The sequence below is a fragment of the Manis javanica genome, chromosome 6 (assembly GCF_040802235.1).
Source record: "Manis javanica isolate MJ-LG chromosome 6, MJ_LKY, whole genome shotgun sequence".
NCBI classification, from domain to species: domain Eukaryota; kingdom Metazoa; phylum Chordata; class Mammalia; order Pholidota; family Manidae; genus Manis; species Manis javanica.
Genome location: NC_133161.1, coordinates 952,043 through 973,166, shown reverse-complemented (window position 1 = coordinate 973,166; position 21,124 = coordinate 952,043). Strand labels below are relative to the sequence as shown.

Below are 21,124 nucleotides of genomic sequence, written 5' to 3'. Positions count from 1 at the left end.
TCTGCGTTTGGAGTTCGCTAGTGGTTGAGCGCGTGGTTCCAGGCCAACCAGAGTGAAGGGGCCGCGTGGCCTGGGCTCTGTGGCTCCGCCTCCCTGCACAAATTCTTCCAACCCAGGCTCAGGAATGACAGCTTAATAAGCATAAATTCTGTCACAGGGTTTTTACCCAGACGGTTTTGCAACTGCAGGGTCCAGCCTATTCTTTGTCTTTAATGTAAAAAGGCGATGTGCATCGAGTGCGGAGGACAACGAGCCCTCTATTTTGCAGAGGAAACATCCATCCTACGTTCTGGAGGAGCTAAGGAGATGCTCTGTTACTGGTCAAATAAGTTTTAAGAAAAAAGGAGTAGAAGTGATGATCATGAATCCAAAGGAGCGAAGCGCAACAGCCCCCGGGGCCTGGGGGGAGCGGTGCTCTCGGAGGGGCTGCTGACGCCGGAAGACTGGACAGTGTCGGGCAAGGACAGCCCGTGTTCTAGCCTCCATGTCGGCAGGCTCCCCCGCATTCCATGGAGGACAGGCGAGGTGCAGATGTCATGGCTAGCTCCCTCTCGGTCACCAGGACAGCTGCATCTCAACTTGAGACAACACTTCAGGGAGGCCCTGGGCACCGTACACTGTGTACCGACCCCCACGTCGCCCAGGCCACACGCAGGCTGACACGCACAGCCGGGGAGGTCCCCCCGCCAAGCTGTCAGCAGGAGCTCAGGGTTCTGGAGGGCAGAGGACAGCTCAGGAGCAGGCCCTCCCATGTGCCCAGGGTCCCCGACTCCCTGCTCTTGGCAGCTGCCTCTCCCAACTAGTCTTGTCCACAGGCCCGGCCGTGCGTGTGGTGGCAAGGGGGCTCCGCCCTTGCCAGAGACCCTCAGGGGGCTCCATTCCGCCCCACTCCCTCTGCCCAGTCGTCAGTCACCGTGGCCACCCTGCTAGGATGCTCCCTCTTCCCGTGGCTCCAGACAGGCCCAAGTCGGTGTGCCTGGGCTTCCAGACCCTAAACCAACTCCTCCCAGCTTCCCTGCTCCCACCCGACGGCTGACAGCCGACAGCTCTGTATGGAGCTCCGTGGTGGGGAGTGAGGCATGCCCAGGATCCCACATCCGGAGGGTCCTTGGAGGCGTCACCACCCCCTACACACAGCAAGCTGTAGACAGCACCCATTTTTCTCCATTCCTGTAGAACAGGAGCTTTTCCTGTCTCATTCCCTGTGTATTCCAGGACACTGTCCCTGGGAAGTGCCACTAAATGCCACACTGAAACGGCACTTCCACGGTTTGCCCTGGAATTCGCCAAAGAGAGGAACCATGCTGTGGTGGTGACCATGAGGGGAGAGGGGCCGGGGGGCAGGGGGTGTACCCCACAGCATGGAGCTGCACCTGCAGAGGCCCTGAGGGCAGAGAGAGGGCCTGGGGCGAGGTGGGAGGAGCTGACACAGGCCCAACGAGGTCTATCTCTCCTGACATCACAGCTGCAGGGGAAGAGTCAGCAGGCATCTAGGCTAGAGGCCATTAGGGTGGGACAGGAGAGATGGTGGTGACTGCCCAGAGAGAGGAGAGACAGGCAGGGGTGGACACACACGACGGCCACCTTCACTGCTGCTCCCTGGAGCACTGTGACCCGGTGGGGCTTCCTGCGACGACGGCGATGTTCTCTGTGCTGTCCACCTTGGTGCCACTGGTTGCTAGTGGCCTTGGACACTTGACTGTGGTCATTATGTCTGAGGAGCTGATTTTTTAATTTTTAATTTGTTTAAATAGCCACATGTGGCTGATGGCTGTACTGAACAGTGCAGCTTTGGGGAGTGCTGGGTTTAAAAAAAGTTCAAAGAGCCACAAAATATTCTTTAAGAAAGGCATTCTGATAGTCACCCATATGGTATTATATACTTGACAGTTATTAAAAGAGTGGATCTTTTATAAGTTCTCACCATGAGAATCGGAACTGTGTGAAGCGATGGATGTGTTAAATAATCTTACTGAGATAATGACTTTGCTATACACACGTGTACAAAATCATCACCTTCCACACCTTAAACTTACACAGTTATATTGCAGTTATATCTTAATAAAGCTGGAGGGTTTTTAAAAAAAGATATTTTTACATCATGATTTATAGAAGATGACAAGTCATTGTGCGCAAGCAGCGTGGCGGGCAATATAACCGACTAGCCTGGTTTGTCTTTCTCCTTTGTAGCCCCTCTTGGTTTACCGAAGCTAGTCTCCCATCTACTTTGTCCTACTATTAAAAGTTAACATCTTTTATTTAAAAAGTAAGGGAACATTGGATTCGGCAAAAAATTCTTGGATATAACACCAAAAGCACAGGAAACAGAAGCAAAAATAGATAAATTGGACTTCATTACAATTAAATGCTTTTGTGCCAAAGGACACTAACAAGAGAGTGAACAGGAAAAGTACAGATTGGGAGAAAATATTTGCAAACCATATATTTGATGAGAGATTAATACTCAGTATATATGAAGAACTACAATTCAACGATAAAAAAAAAAACCAAATAACTCAACTTAAAAATGGGCAAAGGACTTGAACACACAGAAGGACATTTCTACATAGAAAACATCTACATGGCCAATTAACACATGAAAAGACGTTCAACATCACCAGTCATTAGGAAAATGCAAATCAAAACCACAATGAGCTACCACGTCATATCTATTAGGATGGTTACTATCAAGAAAACAGAAAATTACAAATGGAGAGGACGTGGAGAAATCGGAATCTTCACGTACTGATGATGATGATGGGAATGTAAACTGGTGTAGGTGCTGTGGGAAACAGGATGGCAGTTCTTCAAAAAGTTAACCACAAAATTGCCACATGATACACAGCAATTCCACTGCTGGGTATGTGCCCAAAAGAACTGAAAGCAGAAACTCAAGGGACATTTGCACACCATGTTCACAGCAGCGTGACTCACAATAGTTGAAAGATGGAAGCAACCCAGGTGTCCGTCGACAGACAAACGGATTAGCGAAATGTGGGATACCCACCTGCTGGAATATTACTCGGCCTTAAAAAGGAAGGAAATTCTGACACCTGCTACAATGTGGATGAGCCTCGAGGACTAATGCTACACTCAGGGAAACCAGCCATCACAATGGGACCAGCGCCGCAGGACCCCACTCTGAGGGACTTAGAACCATCAGATTCATACAGACAGGAAGTAGAGTGGAGATCATATACTTCCTTATACACAGAAATGTTTACTGATGGACGCCATGAGACAGGAAAACAGGTCACAGATCAGACTGCCAAGATGGAAAGGGCGTGCTGGACAGATGGGCGTGTGGGCGCCGGACGTCTGTTCACATTCCCACAGTCGGATGCCTCAGGCACACACTCCCAGCCCACGTGAACCCTGCAGGCAGAGTGAGCACACCTGCTAACACCGAAGGGCGTTCACATCACGGGGTGAAACCCCAGGCGGACAAACAGAAGGAGGAATGGGCCTCCTGAAACGCCCCACAGCACTGGGTGGCATTTTTGCTGTCCGGCACGGCTGGCTTCCCAGCAGCTGACTTCCGAGATGGCCCTGGGAGTGAGCTCATCGTCAGCAAGCATGACGCAGCAAACATGACCTCCACCAGCTATCTGGCACATTCCATTCCTTTAAAAAATTGTGATGAAAAAGAAAATCCGCACAGAGATGCCACTGACAAATTTTAAGAAGTGTTATCTTGGAAAGTGTCTGGGCTGTGAAAACATTATTGCTGTATTTGAGCTATAGATCCTTCAATGAGAGAGAAATATGCTATCTAAAAACTAATTCTGATGCAAAATATTAATTTTGAGTTAGAGACAAATTCAGAGCAATAGAAAACATGCAGAAGAAGTTCACAGATTGATACCTGTTTTCCTGCCACAAATCCGGGCTGGGCATGAGCCTGTTTGCTTTGATTTCAAACTGCATTATTGTCTGCTTGCTAATAAACTAGACAGTGGAGAAAGAATTTAAATTATTCCTCGTTTTTCCTCAAAGGGCCCTAAGATAGGACCCAGGCCGTAATTCCCGACAGCCGCCCGGCAGCAGGGCCCTTAAGGGCCGCGCTCGGGGCTGGAGAACTCCGTTTGCGCTGGGCAGGGCAAGACCCCTTGGGAACAGCATTCTTTGGTCCCTGCGCAATTCATTCTTTTTAAGCAAAGGAGTTGGGAAGAAAGGTTTCGTGTCCAGGCTTTGGGCCTTTGATCATCTGATGAACGTGGGGTCTGCAGCGCCGGCCCCCAGCTTCTCAGGCCAGACAAAGGCGGCCCAGGTGGCGCAGGCCGGTGGGCCTGGGCCCAACAAAGCCCCCGGTGGCCGCCCAGTGTGGAGGCCTGGGAAAGGCCCACCCCCGCGGCGGAGGGGCCTCCCGCCCTTTGATCTCCCAGAGACCTGGGCCCGGGCCCCAGGTCAGGGGCTTTCACACCACATGCCACCCCCCCACCCACCCCAGGCAGAGGCGAACAGGTCACAAGCAGAGCGGGGTGACCGGTCCCAGGAAGAGCCTTGAGGCCTCTCTCTGCCGGCTCACGTTGCTGAGCCCCGCTGCCGCAGTCAGTGAAGGACCAACCCTCAGCCTGGAACATTCCTCTCCAGACGGCTTCTCTGGGAAGCAGACCGGGCTTCCGTCACATCAGCATGGTGGGCGCCGGGTAGTCCCCACAGGCTCGCAGGGCCGTCCCAGGCCAGCACCCCTTTCCTTTGGCTGAGCCAGTGTCCACCGTGACATAAACATACATCGCGCTTCACTGTCGTGTTGCTTCTGACACAGGCGTCATCTCAGACATGTAAGATGATCTGGATTTTTCGGAAAGCATTTTGATTTAATAGAAGGGAAGTACCTGCCACGGAAGGCAGGGAGGGAGGGGCCCCTGACGGAGGAAATGGAAGTCCCACTGAGAGCTCCGAGCTCCCAATTGCTGCAAATTTGCAAATGAAAAGATGTATTTGATGAGGCACAGCGGCTTTAATGCATAGGGACGTCTTACTAAAGAGGTTAGGATTATGTTGTGATTTAAAAACAAAAAAGGCTTATTAAAAGCATTATCAGAGCATCTGCATTTAGGCGTCAGTGTTTCTTTGCTCATCACCAGCGCCAAGCTAATTTGGGGTGCTTAAAATACTTCATGGCACGAAACCAATTTCCTTCTCTTCCGGCGGCCAGCAAAGGATGCCTGCGGACGCCAGGCGGGCTGTGGGGCACAGAGCTCTGGGCTCTGCTTCCGGTCCGCTAGCAACTAGCGGTGGGCCTCAAGCCCTCCGTCCTGATGTGTGAAACAACAGGCTACTATTCTGCCTTCACACATCTAGATCCTTGCCTTAGAGATGTGCCGTTTTCTTTTTTTTTTTTAAGCATAAGAAAATGCAGGAAGGAAAATGCCTATTTCAGAGTTGCTGGCATCTGTGTTAAAATGAATGGAACTTCATTTTTATAATCATTATCTGCTCCAATTGCTGGGCAAAGGATGAAGAGTGGGATTTCTGGAAGGTGGCAGTCTCTACATGGGAGCACGTGTGTGCGTGTGTGCGTGTGCTGAGCTAGAATGATTTATTTGCTGTGGGAAAAGGACCCGGCGTTCCTCTTACAGGTTGCACGGGTCTCTGGCAGGTATCACAAGGAAAACAGTGGCTTTTCAGACAAGTTTAGCAAAGGCTGGGGTCACTGGAGGAGCCCTGTGTCTGCTTGAGTGCACGTGGGATTCCGCGGTCCGTACGAGTCTTTTCCCAGACTTGGCTGGAGGGCTCTCTCTGGTCTCTAAAGACACCTGCGGGCTTTTCTGTAGATCCCATCTTGAGAGATGCCAGACTAGCCCATCTCCGCACTTTCACGGGAGGAAACGGGGGGACGTTCAGCTCTGTCCGAGATGCACTCCTCCCCGCAGAGCGGAGACGGATGCACACACTGCTGTGGGGTGTGGAGCCCACCCCTCAAGTTCCTCCCTCACTGACGTGCTTAGAGTCTGCGTCCTTGGGAGGAGGAGGTCCAGGTGCACACGCATTCACTTAGGTGAAAAGAGGTTAAAAAGGTGCGTTCAAAAAGCTTGGAGAAAAGGATTCAAATTTGATGACAATCACCACCCGAGATTTTAGGAAGCTCTTGATGAAACCCAAGCCCTATTCTGCAAATCCAGCTTAACTGCAGGGAAGGTGTGTACAAAAACCCTTTCAAGAACTGAACGTCAGCCAGACGCGCAGGCTGCCCCTGATCCCGACGCTCGCACATTCCGGGTTCAGCAAGGACCTGCCCCGCACCTGCTGTGCCCAGGCCGGCGCTCCGTGCTGCGCGGGGCCGGGAACAAAGGAGGGACCTCGGGACAACCGCGCTGGCGGCAGGCGGCTTTCACGCGATTCGGGAGAGGGACAGCAATCGCTAAGGCCTTCCAAGGCCTTCTGGGAATAGTACCCCCGGGTTGCCATGGCAGCGCCCCCCAGCCCCGCGCCCCAACAAAGCAGCCATGCTCTGAGCCTCACCTTTGGCCATCTTATTGAGGACCATGTCGATCAGGACGTATGTGCCGCTCCTGCCCGCACCGTCACTGTCAACAGAAGGGGACAGATGAGAGCGTCGCCGGCGCGCGGAGCCCCACGCCCAGCGACGCAAATGCAGCTCTGCCCCTCCCGGCTCCAGAGGGGGAGGGCTACGCTGGGGGCGGGGCGGCGTAGGAGGAGCGGGGCGGGGTAGGGGGAGGGGTGGGTAAGGACAGGGGAGGAGGAGCGGGGGAGGAGGGGGAGGGGAGGGGAGGGGGAGAGAAGGGGGGCTAGGAGGGGGGAGGGGCGGGCTAGGAGGAGCGGGGAGGGGGAGGGGCGGGGAAGGACAGGGGAGGAGGAGCGGGGGAGAAGGGGGAGGGGAGGGGGACAGAAGGGGGGCTAGGAGGGGGTAGGGGCCGGGGAAGGCTACGCTGGGGGCGGGGCGGGGTAGGGAGAGTGGGGCGGGGGAGGAGGGGGGACGGGAAGGGGAGGGAGGGGAAGGGGGAAGGGCAGGGGAAGGGAAGGGGCTAGGAGGGGGTAGGGGCGGGGGAGGGCTATGCTGGGGAGTAGGCGTGGGAGGAGGGGGAGGGGAGGGGGAGAGAAGGGGGGCTAGGAGGGGGTAGGGGCTGGGGAGGGCTACGCTGGGGGAGGGGGCGGGGGGCGGAGGGGGAGGGGGGAGGAATGAGCGGGGAGGGGCAGGGGAGGAGGGGGGAGGGGGGAGGGGCGGGGGAGGAACACAGGTTTCTTCCTTTTGCCTGTCTTTGGCTAAAGAAATGATACATTTTGCCATTTGAAAACTAAATAAGGAGCGCGGCAGCCGTCGGGTTGGGCGGGTGCAGGGCGGGCACAGCGGGCATCCCCGCGGGGTCTTGCTGCCCGTCCTCACCCCCCAGCTGGGACAGGAACGCGAACCATCCGCACCGAGTCGCGGACACTTTGGGTTGCGCCCCAAAAACTGCGAATGGGAGAAAATGACCTCTTTTTTGGGGGAAAGGACCCCGCGCACCTGTTTTACGTGAGGCGCCGGGAAACCGCTTCGTGCCCACGCCCTTCAGGTGGGCGAGGCAGCGGCGAGGGGGGCGCTTTCACCGTCGCGCTCCCAGCAACGGCGGTTGTGACTTTGAGGGACAAAACGGACGCCTCCGTTTCAGGTGTGGAGGCGCCGCGGGGCTGAAGTACATGCTCCCCGCCCCGGGGGCTCTGGGCTCCCGGTTTGTGCGGAGCGTGACCCCCGCGCACCCCACCGCTCAGACCTGCGGCCGAGCCTCCTGCGGACCGGTCGGGGCGGGCGAGGCTGTCACGCCCCGCCTCGGGGGGTTCCGGCCCACGTTCAGTCCTTCCTGATGGACCCACGCACGCACACTCTCATACACACGCGCACACAGGCGCACTCATATACACGCACACATATGCACTCATCCACATGTGCACACACTCATATACATGCCAGACATAATACGCATACACATGTGCACCCACCCACCCGTGCACACACTCATACACACACGCAGACATAATACACGCACCCTCGTATACGCACACACTCACACGCGCACACTCACGAGTGCACACACACTTTTGACTGAATCGACAGACTTGGGGTCTGATCTCTGAGGACAAATCTCCTTTTTTTCCAGAAAGGGACATTCCATCAGACAGTTCTGGGAAATAGGAGTGGGGGTCTCCACAAAGGTGGGCATAAGCCTAGCGGAGGGAGCTCCCTGGGGAGTTTTATTTGGGTGGGCCTGCTCCTGCCAGCCGGGTGTGACCGATTTGAAGACACAAGCTCTGAGTTTTCATTGGAAGGCCCAGAATTACGTAATTAACGAGAAGTGGCCGCTTGTAATGACTGAATTTGTACCTATTCACGAGTGGCCCCAAGCGACTCTCACCGTCTGTGGTCGGTTCTGATCCTCATCTCAGTGTAGCGGTGGCTGAGTCAGGAGACCAAACGTATTGTGACACCATGAGGGTGCCAGAAAACAAGGTGGCAGGACAAGCCCATTAGGGAACAGACTGGCATGTGGTGCAGCGGGCTGTCGGAAGGAAGTGACGCCATGTGCTGCCTATGCAGGTCTAGGGGGTGAGCACACAGCCTCGCTGAGCTAGACGGCACAGACAGCTAACCTCACATCTTCGTTTTCCTGGACCAAGTACCAGTTAGACACATTTATTACTCAGAAAGTTCAACTATATTTAACGGCAGCTTATTTTTTGAGGTAGTGAGAACTTAATTCATCTAAAGGTGTACTTGCCTGCAGTGAACAATTATTGGACAAGAACGGCCCCTGTAGCACTTGTTTACTTTTCTGAAATAAAAAGAGATACAGAAATTATGGTTATGTACTATGACACTCGCATTATGTTCTCCAAAATAACTAACAAGCCAAAGCAAATAAACCATATCTTTGACATCATTTTGCAATAGTCTCTTCTGACAAAGAAAATAAAAATTACACACGCATTTTCAATGGTTTATTTTTCTTTTCAATATTAAATTATTAAACAGAGCTTTAAAAACAATCCTTACATTCACAATTTCCCTTTTCCCTCTATGGTGTGAACCCGAGGCCTAGGGTGACAGGCCCACCAGCCTTCCCCTCACCAGCCGCCTCCTCCCCTTTGTCTTGTTGCTCCAGTTAGTAGGACTTTTTGTTTGTTGTGATATGAGTGTCCAAATTCTTCACTGAAATTTTTGAGTTTTACAATTTATGTTCAAGGTTTCTTACATTCTAGACATCGTATTGTAACGCAGTACTGCTGTACTGTCTCCAGATACCACCTTAGAGGTGCCCTTGGACCTGCCCGTTTTGTAAGGGTATCTAAATTACGGAGAAACCTCGATTACATCCCAGACAAATCTTTTCATATTTATAAATCTGAGTATGTTTAAAAACAATGCTGTTGTGCAGCTTTTACATCTGAATCTATGAAAATTAACAATAAGCACAGATTAAGATTTTGTAGCCCTAAATCAAAACAGAGCGCTGATTTAAAATTCACTGTATAAGCTCCATTTTTTTCAGTCAGCAAAACAACTAAACATGTTTACAAAGTACATCAAAATTCTCACTAAAATATTTCTGAATAAAAACATTAAAGGGAAAAATGTGTGAAGATGTGTGAGGAGGGTGTTCTAAAATGTGCTGTATGAATTTCTATAATCTGAGATGGAGTAAAATTTAAAATAGAGTAACAGTTAGAAAAATCTTTCTCCTTGCACCAGAAATGGGAAAATGGCACATTTCTTTGTGAAGGCTTGCCTGCTCTGCATGGGAAGTTGAAAGTGAAAATTCAACCAGCTGGTTGCTTTGCTGCAAAACCCTAAAAACCCAGAGAAAAGGGAGGCCACAGTGGGCGGGGATGAGTGTGCAACTGACCCGTCAATGGAGCGGATCGCTTAATATCATGTAGCCCAAATATCAGAGTCATTTCGTTTGTCTCTACTTTCTCCCCAGACTGAGTACAGGGATGGATTCTGAAGTGAGGGTCCCCCCCACCCAAGCAGCATGAGGGGTGCTGGCACGGAGCCCAAAGATGTGCACCAAGAGGCTGCACCGCGAGCTGCTCCGGGCCCCACGTGATCTCTGCTGCTCTACTGCCTGGGACAACACGCAGCATTTAAAGCTTGCAGCCCACCCAGGGACGTCTTAAAAAATGAGCAGACCCAGAAACGGGTAAACCAGCTGCTCAGGACCCTGGTGGCCACGTCCCATTGCAGCCGGAATCCTTCCTGCTTTTGATGTGCACTACAGTGTGGGTTTGTGAGGAGGTGGGGAAAGTAAAAGTGAACTCATTGAAACCATCAGCCAGTCAATGCCTGACGCGTTCAAAGTTCTTGGTCCTTTGAGAATAAAACAGATTGGAAAATAGATCTGCTCACGTCTCCCAAACCTCCTATTCTAGACTTGAGTTGTGAAGGCAATGTGAGCTTTTGCTCTGAGAAAATAGATGCCAGACCCCAAGGACACACCTCATTCAGAGCAACTTGAGGCCCACTAGCTCACCCAAGGTTGCATGTGTATGTGTATCTGCCTGTTCATGTGTGTGTGCAGGCATGGTGTGTATATTTGTGCATGTGCATGTAAGCATATGGTTTGTCTGTATGTGTATGCATGCAGTGTGCATTCACACTGTGTTTCTGCATGTACCCGTGTATTTGTGCCTGCACGTGTGCACAGTGTGCATGTACCTGTGTGTTGTGCATGTTTGTGCATGCACATGTGTGTCTGTGCCTGCATGTGTGCATGCACTGTGCATGTACCCGTGCGTATTTGTGCATGCACATGTGTGTTGTGCCTACATGTGTGCATGCAGTTTGTGCATGCACAAGTGTGTTTGTGCCTGCATGTGTGCACACAGTGTGCATGTACCTGTGTGTTGTGCATGTTTGTGCATGCACATGTGTGTTTGTGCCTACATGTGTGCATGCAGTTTGTGCATGTACCTGTGTATGTGTTTGTGCATGCACAAGTGTGTCTGTGCCTGCATGTGTGCATGCACTGTGCATGTACCCGTGCGTATTTGTGCATGCACATGTGTGTTGTGCCTGCACATGTGCATGCACTGTGTGTATGCATGGGCAAAATCAAACAAGCTCAACTGTCAGACCAGATCTTGAGGGTGGCTTTATTTTTATAGGCCTTTCACTTTCAAACAGAAGATTTTTATTAGATATTTCTGTTGCTGAATCTTTTAAAAGTGAACTGCCTCAGCCCTGTACCTCCAACATTCTGCTGTATTTCATGCTGTCATTTCAGTCTGTGTTTGTGAAGACTAAACTCAACATTTGCATATTCATATGCTGGTCAATCATCAGGGTTTCCTCATTTTTTCTGATGGGACCAAACACAAAAAGACATTTAAGAAAGGAAGAAACATCACAACCAGGTCCCATTTGCACTGCGCTCGCTTCAGAAGACACCAGTGTGAGGAATCAGAGCAGTGGTGTCCCAGTCACAGCCGGTCAGCCCCCTTATGCAAGAACATATGTGCAAGAATATATATTCTTATATAAGAATAACCTCCTCAGCTAAGAAGCGGTGCTAACAGGTGAATTACTGGCCACGACATCCATGACCCGCCACTCCAGTCCTGCAGTTCCTGTCTTTATTTTATGGGATATTCAAAATAATTTTTTCCCCCCATATTGTGACTGGCTGCCTCGGCCAGGACCGAGGAAGGTTTCACTATAATTTTAATACACACGCCAGCCCCGCCCTGTGCTGAACCTATTCACAAACAGCCACAAGCAATCAGGAGATGCGCAGGGTAAATGCAATGTGCTGCTGTGGTTTGGCATTATTTACAGAGAAGCATGTGCTTGTATTATTACAACGCAAATCATCACAAAGAGAGAAGAGGCGGCGTCACCACACAGTCCACAAACGTGCTCATCCAGGCGCCTGAGACGGACGCAGCTGCTGGTGAAGGTGAGCGACACACAGCTGTCGGGTTTTACTCCATTAGAACAAGTCACCAGTAAGCGAAAGATGGAAAACATTAGGAAAAACGGGTGTTATGTGTATTTCTGCAGGAGGAGTTCACTGAGAAAGAAGGGTTAGCGATACAAACCGACCCACGGGTCACTGGGTGAGGAGGCACGTCATGCAACCAACAGCGAGCAAAGGTCAGAGGTCGTTAGAGGCTCAGAAAAGGGGCCCCACACCGCCCTGCTGTGCAGTCACAGTTTCCAATGATCACTTTTGTGACTATGCAACTGGGCTCATATTACTAGCTGCAACGTCACAAAAATGACACTGGCCACCGCTAATTAGCTGGCAAAGTAAGGGTCTGTCGGTCTCTACGTGAGCAGCGTTAGTGGGCGTCTCTGGCAGAACAAGGACGAGAGAGACGCTGGAAACCCTCACGTGGGACGCTCATTACCTGCTCACTTAGCAGTTTCCCTTCAGAGTGTAAACGTGCTCCCTCCCGGGTCCAGAACTACTTAATCACGCCTCCCGGTGCCTGGTGAACACGCTAGGCTGGCCAGGAAGGGAAGCTGTGCCCCCATTCGGAGGGCGGCGGAACCCCTGCCCATTCCAGGGGCAGCCTGACCTCGGCAAGCGTGGCCATGGGGCGGCTGTTCACACAGAACGTCAGAGCGGCGGCCCTGCGAGCGCGTCCTTCACACCAGTTGTCCGGCGAGCTAGACCCGAGTGACGCCAACGGGAATTCCACAGCTGTGTCTGGGGTACTGGGGGCCTTTTACTTTAACAAAGACCTTCTGGAGCTCTGTCACCTAAGCCCCTGGAGAAGGGGAGTTTCGGGAGCCCAACTTTTCTCCACCACAAATCGTGAGCACAGAGTTTTGGTTCTGTGTGTTCGATAACACGTATGGATGTGGCTGTGCCCGTGCCCGTCTGCACATCTGCACAACACACGGGATGGGTGTGAGGACCGGGTGAAGACGGCCGGTCACCTCTCCGGCTATATCCATTTTGAAAGTAATGGCTGTTTTTTGAAGGGTCTATTTCAGGAAATGTACCGTAGGTAAGGTTTTTAGATAGCATGTCTTTAGAAATAAATTTGTGGTAAGAAAATGTACATAATGGTCAGGAAATTAGTCTGGACTGGACTAGTGTGTAGCCACTGTTTTAGGATGTGTTCAGGACTCGATGCCTCAGGCACCCTGTGCCCCTTTGGGAAGGTGGCAGAGCAGGGACGCGGGCACCAGAGGGGCATTATTGCTGCAACACCAAATGCCGGAGCTCTTTCACACACTGTTTGAACCAAAGAACTATTTAAATAAAGAAAAAGTTTTTTTTTCCCAAAGTAGACTAAAAGGCAAAAGAAATAGTGTCAGAGTGACCTTGAGAATCTCTAAATACAAATCCCAGGAATCCAGAGAAAAGCGTAAAGTCCCATCTTCACGACAATCTCTGAAGCTGCCTGAATCACTAAGTGCAGGCCCAAGGATGGACACCTTCAGGCACAGGTCACTGCGCGGGCCTGGACGGTGCTGGGTCAAAGTGCACGTTGGCCCCGTCCTCTGCCTCCCTGGCCTGCTTTCCGATCAGCTGGATCTAAGGGCAGCTCTATAAACTCAGAATTCGGTCATCAGTATCGCTCCACACCTGCTTCCGCATGGGGGCTGCTGTGCGTGCACCACCACGGAAGAGCTGAGGTTAACTGGCTGTTGTCACCGAATCCGAGGCACAAAGTCGCTGCCTTAAATTGAGTGTTTTTGTATTGCCAGTATCTTTCTTCAAGATGGAGTCCAGCATTTATTTCAACAGTTCAGTAAATACACTCTAAGCCAGACCACCCACCGGGTGACTCCCTGCTGGGGGACGAACAGTCTTCTCTGTAAATAAAAGACTGCGTGTTTTTAGACTTCAGCCTCAAACCTGCACTAAAATACATACAACGATGCGCTAACTATATCCCGGCTTTCATCCAAGGCGATCAGTTTAGGATTTGGGCCTACACTGTTCAGTCTCCTCATCATATCTGACCACATGGATATCCAAACCAAAAACCTGAGTTTTATCCATCAATATCCCATGAAGGATAAACTTTACGACTCCTCATGGCTTGGGGAATCTTATAAAAAATTATGACCACATTTCCACAATTCTAAAGTACCTATTCCTCTCACATTTTAACACCTCTGAAACTAAAAACATCTTGCAATTACTCTGCTCAATTAATATAATTTCCCTCCCCTCCATGCAATATAAATGCATTTGTGGTGTATAAATATAAAACAGATCGTATGTCCTACAGCAAACGGCATCCCAGACATGGGCAACCTGGTTTAAAGCCGCGTGTCTTCCACATCTGCCGTGCACCCCTACCTGCGCTACCCTGACAGCAGGGCACTGGGTGTACCTGCGGAAGTCCAGGAGGGACCTCGTGGAGGAGGGCACGCCCCGGTCATACCAGCTCAGGAAGTGGAACTGGGTCACAGTGCGTGTCTCGCTGGTGCGCATGTTCTTCAGGTAGAAGCTCCTCACGAGGAAATCCTCGCACCAGATGTGCTCGGAGACCAGATTCACCTGGGTGGGAGGGCACAAAAATGGGTGTTGGCACCGGGCACCGGGTGTCTCCCCAGCACAGCGCCTCTGAGGAGGGAGTGGGAGGGAGGGGACTGCTGGCTTAATGGCTCCCTCCCACCTTCCTGACTTGATCGGTGGCTTACACAATAGACAACTCTGTTTTTTTAATATTATGTAGGAGCAGGATAGTTGGATTATTAGAAAAAATGTGTCACAATCCAAGACTATTCCAGTTTCTGTCTTTTGTGTTTGTAAATCACGTAAACCTTCATAAAAAATCGCTAGGAGCATTTATGCTTTGAGCACAAATACCATGAGGTTCCACTCTACCTTGAATTTCATCCCGGATGGCGTTGCCTGGATACAGGGGGCCTGGGGACTCATGCAGAGTCCTGGTGTCGGTCGGGCCTCTGCCCCTCTTGGGCGGGAGCCCATTTGGCCCGAGAGCAGGAACACGTATTTTAGGATCCATCTTGAAGCTTCTAACATGGCTGCCACCATGGGCCTTTGGCATTCTCACTAATTTTAGGGCAAAACAGCCAAAGGATGCATCTGGCACCTGTTTAACTGCCCAAGGTATTTGGTTCAGTCTTGACATGGGTGGAAAATCCAGCAGGAGGAGGTGGTTTGTTAGCAGGCTGCCGCCAGGCGAGGAGGCCAGAGCTGTAGATGGCCTCACAGGGGCCGCGAGAGCGCTGGGCCCGGCAGGCGTGGATGGGCCATCAGACTAGGGGCAAGGTCCCTTCCAAAACAGGCCCACCGGAAGGCCCGGTGTTCAGGGCCCGGCTCAATGAGCCACCCGGTGGGGTGAATTCTTTTTCCTGTCCTTTCTTTTGAATTTGGATGCATAAGACTACAAATGAAAACCTCACATCCAGGCCGGAGCTCCGGTCACCGCAGCACCCCTGTTCCGAGGGTCTGGGCATCTGCTGACCGCGGGGCCCTGGGCAGGCCCAGCCCACTCACCAGCCTCCCCAGGGGCGGCCCCTGTGGGGACCTGGCTGCTCATGGGGCTTCCACAGGGACAGCAGGTGCAGGCAGGTCTCAGGTCTGCACGCACCACGTGGACAGGTGCTGTGGCTGAGTACCTCGTAGATGTGGTAGAGGGTGGAGCCTTCGTCTGGCCAGTAGTGGTGGCACTGCCGGACACCATTCTCCGACAAGGGCGTCAGCATGACGATCACCACGCAGCCACTCTCCCACACCATCTGCACACAGAGAAGGCCCGTGGCCACAGTATGACTGGCTGGTCACCGTGCGGCACGTGTAGTCACTGCACTCGAGACAGTCCGAATCTATTCCACCCACTGGAGACCTATTTCATCCCCATCACACTCTTATTCTGTGGCTGTTTCATGTCTCTGAATATGCCAGCCCTGTATTTTGCATGTTCCATGCAATATTAAACAAAAAACCCAGTGAATTCATTCCATGCCTTTTAGAAGCTCCTCAGTCCTGCATTCAGCTGTTTGGCTTCCCAACTTTTGATCTGAAAAGGAAACTTTCCATAATGCAATCCACAACCGACCACGTGGCTGGTGATGTTTCCACAGCAGCAGGTGACCGCCCACTGGGGACACAGTTGCGTCTGTGTGGCACAGACCAGTCGGCCTGCTCTGTGAAGCTTCGATCCTGTCGGGCAGCCTCTGACAGCGTCCTTGTCAAAGCGCATCACGAAAAGTAGCTGTTTACCACCGCGTTCCACTCACATGCGACCAGATACAGCAACACCATGAGGATGAACACAAAACCCACATAGAAATCCCTGCTGGCCACGATACAGACAGCTCCAAGACACGGCGAACCAGTGAGCACCATTTAAACAGGGACAGATGGCAAAGAAACCCTGCCACACGACTTCTGTTTGAACCCAGCTCTGTGTCCCAGAACCTGCTAATACTCAGAGGCTTGGCGGTCCTGAGACCTGGTCCTGGGGCGCCCACTGGGTCACCGCAGCCTTGTTAGCATATTACATCACAGAGAAGAGGTCCTTACCCTCAGTGGCTACGTTAATGTCATAGAAATATTTATAAGCAGCTGCATCTACATGTAAACTTAGTATCCAAGAGGACTCCAGCTTCTAAATACAGATACAACAATCCACTTAAGATCTCCGGCATTTCAAATCCATGTATCTCAAATCTACGACACTTTCTCTTCATAGTCCGTGTTATTAAATTCCCCTCTTGAATTATATTTTAGAAATCACACATGTGAAGGTTCACGGCATTTTCCTCTTTTAGTACTAAGCTGTATTCCCACGTGATAGGGCCGATGCCCTTAAGGCAGCTCACCGTGTCCCGCTCACGTCGGAATTTAACAGAACCAGCCGAAGTTAGACCAAGAAGCACACAAATAAATACGAGCTATGCTCCAGCCCACGTACTTCCCTCCTCCGGGGTGCAGGTCCAGCGAGAGGGGGATCGGAAGCCTGGGCCCCACTTCCAGCTTCGTAGGCTTCATACCTGCCCCACTAAACAGCACGGAGCACATAGAAATTTAATGTGCCTCTAGAAGGTGGAGACTCTCATCGAAGCCATTACGAAAATGAGGAGAAACACAGATTTTATGAGCGTAATAAAAATACAATGATCTAGACCATAAACTAATCATCTAATACTGTGCTAGTGTGACCCAAGTGTGACATTAGGAAGCCCTCATTTACAGAGGGGTCCTTCCAGGCGGGCAGCCGTGCTCACCGGCCCACACATGTGGTCCTGCATTCAGGAAGCCCGCGTGGCTCTCTGAGGGTTTGGTTAAGATGAAATTCAAATGAAACTTAATTTAAACCAACGATCCCAGAGGCACTCTTGGGGGTAATGTTTCTTTGTAGGTCACTGTGTTTAAAAGCGGAGCGGAGAATTTCCTAAATCAAGCAGAGAGGCAGCATCCCCGGGCCCGTGGCTCGTGTAGTCACCCTGGCTGGCCGCTGGCCTCCGCCGCCCTGGCCCTGCGCGCTCCCACCTCCAGCCCAGCGCCCGGCCAGCGGAGCCTCACAGGCGCCGGAAGATCGAGGGTGGATTTTGGTGGGAACTCAGGAAGCTGGTGGAGACTGCAGTTGGGGAAGGTGCACATCAGCAGGGGAAGCACCCCCTGCTTGTCTCCTGAGGCTGGGGGTTCGGCACGACGGCACGGCCACTGGGAAGGCTCAGTTGTGTGGCAAGTGTGAGAAGCCTAAAGCATTTCTTCTAGGAGGTAAATGACGACTCTGAGGAGCCCCTGGTCTGAGGAGCCCCTTGAAGTAGGCAGTTTACTAAACTGAAGAGTGGAGTGTTCAAATACCAGAAATGGCAATTTGCACTTTCTGTTCAGTTAACTGTCAGGGAAAACAGCGTTCACAGGCATTTCTTAGTTAGTTTGTTTGGCACATTTACTGAGCGCCTATGACGTACAGGAGACTCAGGGCACACGGAGACCCCCGCCACGGTGGGGGTCAGGTGCCCCCAGTGCCAGGGGGCCTGCAGTCCTGTCCACGACGCCCTCCATCTGGAATCAAGCATATAAGCTTTTCCCAGCGGGAAGCAGGCACTTCCATCCCTGGATCAAAACAGAGCTGCCAACAAAGATTACAAATGAGCTGGGCCTGAGTATGGTCAATGGCAGAGCTGGAAATGCCCCCTTTTGGTGAGCGTCCCCCCGAGGGAGCCCCCCAAGGGCCCCGGGGCGGCAGCGGGGGTGAGCCCGGCTTCTTCGTGGTGGCTGTGCGCCTCGGGAACGGACACGCCATCTGCCTGGCTGTCATGAAGCCTGGCTGTCACCTGCTGCCACACCCCATGAGCCCTCCTGGGCCAGCCAGAGGTGGCAGAGAAGAGGCTCGCCGTGGTGCAGAGCTATGAAGCTTAGGATGGGAGCCTGCTCACAGTGACGAGCAGCGAGCGGTGGGAAGTGGGGTCCAGGAGTCCCGACACTGGCCCACGTGACACAGAACAGCTGTGTCACCTGCTATTCAACCCCACTGAGTAAGTCTACTGACTGCTGACACCACACTGCTCTTTGATATGGGTTGAATTTTGTCCCCCCAAAAGATCAGTGAGGTCCAGGCCCCAGCACCTGTGCTGGGCCCTTATTTGGAAAGAGGGTCTCCACAGAGCTCATCCAGTTAAACAGATGCAGCCAACTCTGTTGGGGCAGGTCCTGATCCAGCACGCTGAGGTCACTGTAAGGGGAGGGAGAGGCCACATGAGACAGACGTGGAGGCCATGTGACCAGGGGGGCAAGGAGGGAGGGCGCCAGGCTGACGAGTCCAGGGCTTTTGGGGCTACTGAGCACTGGAAGCGAGCCTCCTGGCAGTGCTGGGAGGGGGCACGTTTCTGCTGTTTTGAGCCCCAGTTTGTGGTAGGCAGTTACAGTTGCCCCAGGAAACTTACACTCATTGACACATGACCTTCCGTTCCATCCCCCAAATCACCCATAGGTGCTAAAACCATCAACCCTGAATCTCATACACTAAGCTGATCAGCAGGCAGATGGCTTAGGGTCTCTCCACCCACATCCTTCTGTGTTAGGTACTTTTTGCACACAAAACTCTTCAAGGCCCCACCCAGGCTTGGTTGGGGGGAAGTAATGCCCAGGCTGTGTCCCTATAAAGACCCTGTGGTCTCCAGGCAGAAACTCCTCCTTCCTTCCCTAGACCTCTTGTAATGTGCCCACTTTTGCCCCATGTGTCCCTATCTACATTCCCACGTCTTTCTTCTACCAGGCCACCATCTCCTCATCTGGTTCTTGTTTCTACCCTCCAAGGCATCCAGCCTAGTGAATTATTATACCTGATGCTTAGTTGAAAACAACGTCTGTTTTGAAAAGCCATCTTTTGACTATTTCTGTAAAGAGAGAGAACTCAAAGAAAATGCTGTCAAAGGCTTGCCTGGCAGGAGTCCTCCTGGCACGTGTCCGGTGCACAGTAAAGGGTTTTGGGCCCAGAACTACTGGCATGCACCTCCAGCTGCTGCCGTGTGGGGGGTGGGCCTAGGCCCAGATTTGAACATGGTAAGGACTCAATTAATGCAGTTTAAGAGCACGTGTGATTTACTCCTCACGAGCTCATGTGGTCACTTGCTGTAACCACATGGTCTGATCAGACCAAACAGCGCGTGGGCCCCCCCTTTGTGGCGGAGGCCTGGTTCCTGCTGACCCTCGGCCCAGAGGAGTCCTGAGATAGGTTGAGGAAGCCGTTGAGGCTGACCTTGGCAATGGTGATCTGACCGGGTGAAGGGCAGCAGAGGCTCTAACACGCCCTCCAGGCTCCTGCTTGACTTGCCTTTAGCCAGCAAATACGTCAGAGTGGCCCCCTTTAGACTAAGATGGGGGGTCGGGGCAGCCGTGCTGCAGGACAGGGCAAGGGGACGGGAGCCTGGCAGCTGCCGGTCTGAACCTGAGCCCCCAGCCGTCGTGCAGCCGGGTCTGATATGCACAACTGGCAGGACAGGATAGTCTCTGGGATTGTTTTCCACCAGCAAAATTTTTGCCCAGGCAAAAATGAGAAAGCCTCTAAATAAGAAATACTTGCCATTTCCCTGGAATCAAGAACATCTTTTGAGAGGATGTTAACAGCCTGCTTAGCAGTTCAGCAGATTGGATGTGGCTTGGTGTGAGTACCTGGTCTTTTAGGCATTTCCGCACAAGACCGCGCACCGATGACACGCAGTCATCAGAAGGCATTTATGACAGGTGTCTGACTGCAGGAATTTACCTGGGCCTGTCATTCACACGCACTCAGGGTCCCCTAGCCTGTGTTCACGCCTCAGATTGAGCACGCCCATTGTCTCCTCAGAGAAGTGCCACTTTTAGGTTGCTGTTTTTCTTTTCAAGATCAGAGCCTGCTGTCAATGCATCAGGTCTGCTTGTGAATCAAAAGGAGGAAGGGAAGGAGGGGGTGGGGCAGGCGGCCGCGGCCAGAGCCAGCGCTGCTCATGAAGGCGGCGCCGAGCTGTCCTCAGCTGTGACCCACACACTCAGCTAGAAGGGGAACTCGGCGTGTGTGTCCTTTACAAAGCCCAGGTTTAAATTCTGACACACGCACCTCTGCTGCAGTGTTCCCCAAGCATGGTCACAGATGTTGTTGCAAATTGCGGCCTTCAAACCCCAAATTTAGGTAAGATGCTGTGACAAAGATTTCCTTTATCTTCAAAGGGTTATGAGTTTATGTAGAGAAGTTCAGCAAGACTAAACCTTTGAAGTAAAATGTCCTGGAAGATCTAGGGCATGCAGTTGAAGTACTTATGAAATAGAAATTATAAGCCAAGTTTTTCCTAAGAAACTGTCTTCAATTCTTGTATCTCCCTTTGATTTAATCAAACAATGTGCTTTATAATTGTGGATAAAGTGAAGGTTCCTGTGGCCGGGATTCTCACCTGGCCCTGGTCGGCTAGCTCACTGCACACCTGTGGGCAATACGTTGCTATTGACTCTATACAAAGAGCAGTGCCCAGTGCTCTGGGTGACACGTGGCAGGGCTGCAAGGCTGCAGGAGAGCAGAGCAGAGGCTGGAGTGGTGGCAGCGCAGAGGACAGTGACTGAGATGGCTGCAGGGGGCAGAAAGGCCCAGAGGCAGAGACCGGCTTGCTGCCTGCAGACTCGCTCTGAGTGGACAGGATTCTAGTGACTGACCTGCCACCATGGAAATAAGTTGTGTATAGAACTTTCTACTGTCATTTCTTTGG

The 21,124-nt window shown here is 52.0% G+C and overlaps 1 protein-coding gene across 4 annotated transcripts in view; it reads right to left on the bottom strand.

The window, feature by feature from the left end:
* The window catches only part of PTPRN2 (protein tyrosine phosphatase receptor type N2), a 695,060-nt gene that overhangs the window by 10,196 nt on the left and 663,740 nt on the right, over window positions 1-21,124 (bottom strand). For all 4 annotated transcript variants that reach the window (XM_036999404.2, XM_036999402.2, XM_036999403.2 and 1 more), the window contains 4 exons: window positions 15,554-15,673; window positions 14,299-14,465; window positions 8,721-8,774; window positions 6,469-6,533 (listed from right to left, as the gene is read on the bottom strand). In XM_036999404.2, coding sequence (XP_036855299.2) covers window positions 6,469-6,533; window positions 8,721-8,774; window positions 14,299-14,465; window positions 15,554-15,673 — 406 coding nt within the window. The remainder of the gene's footprint in view (window positions 1-6,468; window positions 6,534-8,720; window positions 8,775-14,298; window positions 14,466-15,553; window positions 15,674-21,124) is intronic.